The sequence below is a fragment of the Arvicanthis niloticus genome, chromosome 4, assembly GCF_011762505.2.
Source record: "Arvicanthis niloticus isolate mArvNil1 chromosome 4, mArvNil1.pat.X, whole genome shotgun sequence".
In the NCBI taxonomy this organism is placed as follows: domain Eukaryota; kingdom Metazoa; phylum Chordata; class Mammalia; order Rodentia; family Muridae; genus Arvicanthis; species Arvicanthis niloticus.
The window spans coordinates 70,493,253-70,500,233 of NC_047661.1; the positions used below are offsets into that span (position 1 = coordinate 70,493,253).

Here is a 6,981-nt window from a genome sequence, read left to right on the forward strand (position 1 = left end):
ACTATGCACTCAAAGTGAAGTCCCTTCTGTACTGTGCACAAGCCCTTCCAAGATCTATCAGACACCCTGGCAGTCCTTGCTGTGTTAATAATTATTTCATGATTATTTTTTCTACTCTATCATACAATGAATAAATAAATGCATGTTAAATAAAATTCAGAAAGGTATAGTTATTTATAACCACATTTTACTAAAACAGATAGGATATAAATTTTCTATTATTATTATTCATAGTAGTTTTGTGTTGAAAGTACTTGCTTCATGCAAGATGAAGCCTTATTTCTTCTTTAATTCTTTACTTTTCATGTTGGTCAGCACACTCAAGGCTTTAGATATGCTGAAATAGTCTACTGTTTGGAGATATTTCCTGAGTGGAGCCATCTCAGGAACAAGTTTCATCTTGCTGCCAGGCCAAAACTGAGTTCATGATCCCAGGCCCGAGAACTAATTCCTATCCTGCTTCTGCAGGTGTTTCCCGTTTGTCTGTTAACTGGTAAAGAGGGAAGTTGCCGATTATCTAAACTAAGGCATATGAGTCGTAAATGTACAGCCTGCCCACTCATTTGTTCCCTTATCATTCTAAATTCCAGGTCAAAGTCCTTGATGGAACCTGACTGCAAAAGCTGAATCAAGGACCCTAAATCCAGGTGACTCCAGTCACCAACATTAAGTTCCTTGCTTAACTCCTTGTGTCAAAATATGATTGGTGAATCCAGCAGCACACGCTGATCCTCCTCATTTTGTGTTCTCATCCTACAAAAATCTTCTACAATCTCCCTTCAGGGATGCAGTTCAGATCCTGATCTGGCCACTTCTCTGCTCATGCAGAAAATAAAGCTTTCATTTTTAAGCTCCTGTCTCTGAAGTGAGTTTTCTCAGCTTCTACCCTACAACCCAACATTACCACTAATCTTCAGCTTCTGCCCTTCTTCAGTGGGCTGAGTAGTGCTTCCAGTAACAAGTCTAAATTTAATCAAATCTTGTTAGATATTTACAGGTTTTCTAACTTATACTGTGATAATTGCATTTATTTATATAGCTTCCATTCCCACCTCCATAGACACTTTGTCTAAATTTTCTGAATTGAATCCTCTAGGACAAACTGTTGAGATATTCCATGCTTTTGACATAGGTTTGCAAAATCGTTTTCTAAAACAATGATCAAGAACGACACCATCTTTTAACACTGGGTTCCAGGAATTTTTTTTTTTTTTATTTTAGTGACAGTTTAGATACATCTCATTCTATACTGTCTTTCCCCTTCTCTGTTTTGATTGTCTTATTCTATCCTCTGTCTTCCTCCTGCCTTCCCTGTTTTGATTGCCTCTGAGGTGAGATGATTTTCCCGCCTGTTATCAACAGTTGATTGCAGTTCTCCTTATAACCTAACAAGGGGTTTCCAGAAGTTTCTGATGTTCGCCAGACAGTTTTCTGCACAGGTGTTGGACTGTGGGAACTTTGAGGAAAGACTCCTATCCCTGCCAGGAGACTTTAAGACTCAGGCCTTTTTTAGGTCAGAGGAAGTTAAACTATGAGATTTCACATCTGGAAACCGAGAGAACAATTCCCTGAAGTCCTTGTCTAGCTTTGCCTCCTAAACAATGAATATGTGGCTTCAATCAAGTTGTCCCTGGTTCCTTTTTTCAGGCACTTTTTGTAGTATTTTTATTTGCTTTTCACTGTTTTGAATCATTTTCTCAGTACCCGTATAAGGACTGGGAGCTATTAATATGCTTAGAGTCCATAGAGAGCCATTCTTGGGTCAGCCTCTTTCATGAACTCTTACTGTTACTGCAAAGAACCCCAAACATATTTCCACTTAAATATTGTGGACCATTATAATGCACAGAGAGTTGGACCTGTGTGACAAAGCTGTCAGATGTCTGGCTACAGGAGTAAGCTCATGACCTTCTAGGAAAACAGGTGCTTGCCTGGAGATAAGAGGAGCATCCTGACCATCCACAAACTTGACCTTTGAACCTGACACAAGAATGCTCAGAGAGAATTGGCTGCATGCTGAGGAAGGAGGAGGGAGAGGAGGAGGAGGAAGAAGAACAGAAAGAGAAGTGAAGGAGGAGGAAGAGGAGGAGACTTAAAGTTGTAGGTGAGCCCATGTACATAGGTTCTGAGGCTCTTGTTTGCTTCAGTTCTTTGTAATTCGACATTCCACTCTAGTATCCATCTCAGCAATATGAGCCAACACATTGCTTCTTGTGGATTTATTAGGTTTGTTCTGAACTCTCTAACCCCTTGTAAAATTCTTATTAAAATATTAGTTATGAATGCCTTCCCTAATTGGGGTCCTCCTACATGCCTATCTAGTTTTTGTACTTCAGTTTTAATTCTGAAGTATTATAGATTCACATAAATTTGCAAAAACAGAGGACCCATGTATTCTTTATTTGGGTTCTTGAAGTGTCGACATGTTATAGAATTTTAATATCAAAGTGAGGTAGATGATACAACTCTTAATTCCTTTTCATTTTAATAATGTCTACCTCTGTGTCTGCAGGAGCACAGAAGAACATGAACACTGCTTGGAAGATTCAGTCTCCTCAGAGGAGAGGTGTGGAAGAGTGGAGCTCAGATGTGAGCAATGGGCTGCCTCTTCCCCTACTGTCTACTGCACTGATTCTCAGCCTTCCTAAGGAAGGCTGGGACCTTTTAATGCAGTTCATGTGTGGTGACTTCCAACCATAAAACTCTTTCATTGCTACTTCATAACTAGAACTTTGCTACTGTTCTGAATAGTAATGTGAATATCTGATCTGTGGACATCTGATATGTAACACCTGTGAAAGGATCATTCAACACCAAAGGGTTGAGAATCACTGGTCTACTGTGTTCCAGTACACTAAGCAGCTGACATTGGTCTCTTCCTATCCCAAATCTTAAAGTAGTACTGTTACAGTAGTACTGTTTGTGCCATTTTCCCTATGGTGTAGTAAATGGAAACTGAGGCATGATAAGTGAAGTAACTGATGTAAGTTACAGTGTTGTTTCAGGGTGCAGCTAGATCAGTGGTTCTCAACCCTTCTAATATTGTGACCCTTTAATACAGTTCTTCATGTTTTAGTGACCCCAACTATAAAATTATCATGTTGCTACTTTGTAATTGTCATGAATCTTTATATCTGATATGCATAAAATCTGTTGTTACCCCTAAAAGGATGGCAACCCACAGGTTGAGAACCATTGAACTATAGTTTAAACCCAAGCAGTATGCTCACTCTCTCTGTCTTTCTCTGTTTATGTCTCTCTCTCTCCCTCCCCCCTCTCTATGCCTTGTTTCCTAGGTTACATACTTTACCAGATACAACCACAGTTAAGAATCATTCATACATTACTCTAGCAGGGCTTGTCATTCTCTGGAAAGGCACCTTCCCCTAAGTGACAGGCAGAGGCTATGGGATCCTCAGAGATCTCTCACCACCAGGGATTGCTTCTTGGCATAGTACCATATAACAACCACCACAAAATAAAGCAACTCCTCTAAGGCAATAGAAGTCTTGCACAGCAGAGGAACGTGTTTACTTGTCAGTTCATGGTTTCACTTCCAGCCCCACAATGTTGTCGGTAGTAATAGAGACCAGTGGTGGTGAGGTTGGTGTCATTCATTGCTCTAGCAGGACTTGGTATTCTCTGGAAAGTTAACTTCCCCTAAGTGACAAGCAGAGGCTGTGAGGTCCTCAAAGATCTCACTCCCATGGATTGCTTCTTGGCAGAGTGCTCTGTTAACAACCACCACAAAATAAAGCAAATCCTCCAAGGTGACAGAAGTGCTCCACAGCACAGGAAGGTCTTTGCCAGTTCATGGTTTCACTTCCAGCCCCATAACATTGTAGGTAGTAATGAAGGCCAGTGGTGGTGAGGTTGGTGTCATTCATTGATCTAGCAGGACTTGGTATTCTCTGGAAAGTTAACTTCCCCTAAGTGACAAGCAGAGGCTGTGGGGTCCTCAAAGATCTCACTCCCATGGATTGCTTCTTGGCAGAGTGCTCTGTTAACAACCACCACAAAATAAAGCAAATCCTCCAAGGTGACAGAAGTGCTCCACAGCACAGGAAGGTCTTTGCCAGTTCATGGTTTCACTTCCAGCCCCATAACATTGTAGGTAGTAATGAAGGCCAGTGGTGATGAGGTTTGGTGTTGCCCATAGTGCCTCACTCTGGGGGTGGGCATGGAGAGGGGCACTTGGGAGGGCAAGGCTTAACACATCCCTTGTTGGGGCATGGTGGTGGACATGGTGAGGGGCATGAGCATGGTGGTGGACAGGTCCAGGGACATTTTGGGGTGCACAGTGGGGGACACAGAGGGGAACTTGGCGCAGAACACTGTGGTTGACACACTAGGGGACATGGAGGGCACGGAGGACACTTTGGTGGTGGTGGGCACTTGTCTAGTGTACACTTGTCAGAGCAACGTTGTAGCAGCTTCTTTAGACAGCTGGGGTGGCATTTGGTGTCACACTTTTGTTCACATCTGGGATCACAATTCTTGAGATCATTCTTAGGGCTACTGGACTTATCACTTGACATTTCTTCTGTGGATATGTAGGCCTGAGAAGAAATGGGAGACAGGGTGTCATTGAAGGACAATTCATGGGGCTTCTTCCTGCTGGCTCATTCTGTTTTCTCAATAAGTTTTCCATGTGTTCAATCACTGGGCCATCTCATTAAGAGCTGTCCTTGTCTTTGGATGTGAAGTATGTCTGGGTGCCTGCACTCTGATTTTCTCTTACCCTGTTTCCATTCTAGACTAAGCAGGTGTTCTTAGGGGCCTGGAATGTCCCAACAATTATAAGACCTGTAATTTCAGTGTTGATATTTTTTGTAACCCCAAGTGTTTAATGTAACTCATATAAGCTATTATTTAAAGGAGTCCATAATTTTGATTACATTGCTAAGAGCATCTGTGGTTCAGCAGAACCCTGACAGGACACTTCTCTCCACTCTAGAGGCAGGTGGTTTGTGAGTCGGCTATGGAACTGCAGGCACATCTGTGAGTTGTTTCCTAAGCCACTCAGCATTGATTTTTTTTTTTTCCTGGTGGACTGAGGGAGCAAGGTACTTGAGACTATTCTTAAACCCATGGTGGACCATTCTGGACCCACTCTCTCCCTTTCCCTCAGGAACTCTTCAGTTCTACTAAACAATTGGGGAAAGGGAAGAAATCAAGAAAGAAGAGATTAAGTGGGGGATCTAATTTCTTGAAGCATGAAATATGATTTACAGAAGGGAATTCCTTTTCTGTTTAGTTCTACCACGAGGTAGGTCTTTTCCTATGGAAAGTTTGATTTCTAGACTTAGTTTTTAGTTTCTAACAATACTCAATGTTGGCTTTAGTTGGTATACATTTAATTTTATTTAATAAAAATTAAAATTCTATGAAATGTAGTTTTAAAATTGGTATGACTCTCTGGGGAGGCGGCTCTTTAAATGGAACTCTAAAATGGGTAATGTTCATTCTAGTCCTTGCTATTCAAAATAACAAGAAACTTTCACAAAACAAAACCCTCCCAGCTCTACTCAGTGCTGGGGTTGATGCAGCCATTTTTAGGACAGAAGATGCACAAGAACAGCCATCATTGTTGTCCAGATGCAACTCACCCCTTTCTGTTGATAGTGAAACTGACAAGCAGTTGACTGAGGTGGATGGTAAGGCTGTGCTTGGGAAGGTGGACTTTCCCTCTGGTTCCTCTGCTGAGCTCTGGGAATCTGGGTGTGGGTTGGGGGCCAGCTCCATTTATGACATCATTACAGCATCATGAGTAGTGAATGTTGGGTGACTCCAGGACTTTTAACTCAAGTCCTGGACATGATGAGACTATGATTACTCAGCTCTCAGATTAGTCTTCTCTCTTGTGGTCCCTTAAAATCGAAGCTACTGTGAAGGATCCTGGGCTCTGAGGGCAGAAGGCTCCTTGCTGCTAGGAGTCAGAAAGCTAGCTAACTGCCTGCCTGTGCTCTGTTCCCTCCTTAGATTCTTAATCATTTTCTCTGTATCTTTCTGGAAAGTTCACTGGATCACCCACTTCTACTCTTTTCTACCCTGATTTTACTAGTATGAGATTTTGAAATTTATTTTATCATCTTATACTTGTTAGCACAAGTCCAAATATTATTTTAGTAGACTTTTCCAATGTCTCTGTATGAATGCTCTCTGTCTCAGTCTCTCTATCTCTGTCTCTGACTTTCTCTCTCTCTCGTGTATATGTGTGTGTGTGTGTGTATGTGTGTGTGTGTGTATTACTGGTGGGAGATTAGTGATTGTTACCTGTTGATATTTAAGGTTAATGATCTTCACTATAAGCAGAGAGTCTAACATTTCTGACTACTACTAACCAATCTAGTTGATGGCATGTCATGCTGTGTATGGAAAAGCCTCTCAGTTTTTTTCTGGCTTTGTCACAGGCCTAATCAGAGAAGTTTATAGTTGGAACTGAGATGCATCTGAGTGGCAATAGGAGGAAGCTGGAAGGACAAGCAGTATATGAAGTTCCTCAGAGACAGGGCAAGAACTCAGTCCCAGAAGCTCATCTTGCTAGTCACTGAGGTATCACAAGTGGCTGATTTTAAATTTTATTTTTAATCATTTTTATGTGCCTGAGTATTTTACCTCCATGTATCTGTATGGACTGCATATATAGTGTCCAAAGAAGCTAGAAGAGGCCATCAGAATACCTGGAACTGTAGATACAGAGGTTGTAAAATGCCATGTGATTGATGGGAACTGAACTCAGGTATTCTGCAACTAGTGTTCTTAACTACTGAGCCATTTTTAATCCCCACAAGTGACTCTCAGTTAAAACTTTGGTATCATCATACCTAAGGTGTTAAAACCCTGACAATAGAGGATGAGATAGGTTGATAAATCAGGTGGTGGAGTGTAAGTGAGACCATTTTACTTGAAATGACTTATAAAGATGTACATATCTGAAGGAAGGCAGTGCTCGTGGCAGACAGTGAGTGCAGATGAGAA

The 6,981-nt window shown here is 41.5% G+C and overlaps 1 protein-coding gene across 1 annotated transcript; it reads right to left on the bottom strand.

The window, feature by feature from the left end:
* Window positions 1-218: 218 nt before the first annotated feature.
* Window positions 219-5,726, bottom strand: Lelp1 (late cornified envelope like proline rich 1). The gene is made up of 2 exons (XM_076932833.1): window positions 5,610-5,726; window positions 219-4,559 (listed from the first exon to the last, which is right to left on the bottom strand). The coding sequence occupies exon 2, from the start codon at window positions 4,536-4,538 to the stop codon at window positions 4,164-4,166; it is 375 nt and encodes a 124-aa protein (XP_076788948.1). The 5' UTR covers window positions 4,539-4,559; window positions 5,610-5,726; the 3' UTR covers window positions 219-4,163.
* Between the last annotated feature and the right edge of the window lie 1,255 nt (window positions 5,727-6,981).

Coding starts and splice junctions, on each gene's coding strand:
- Lelp1 (XM_076932833.1), bottom strand. CDS start 4,538: ATGTCAAGTGATAAGTCCAGTAGCCCTAAGAATGATCTCAAGAATTGT.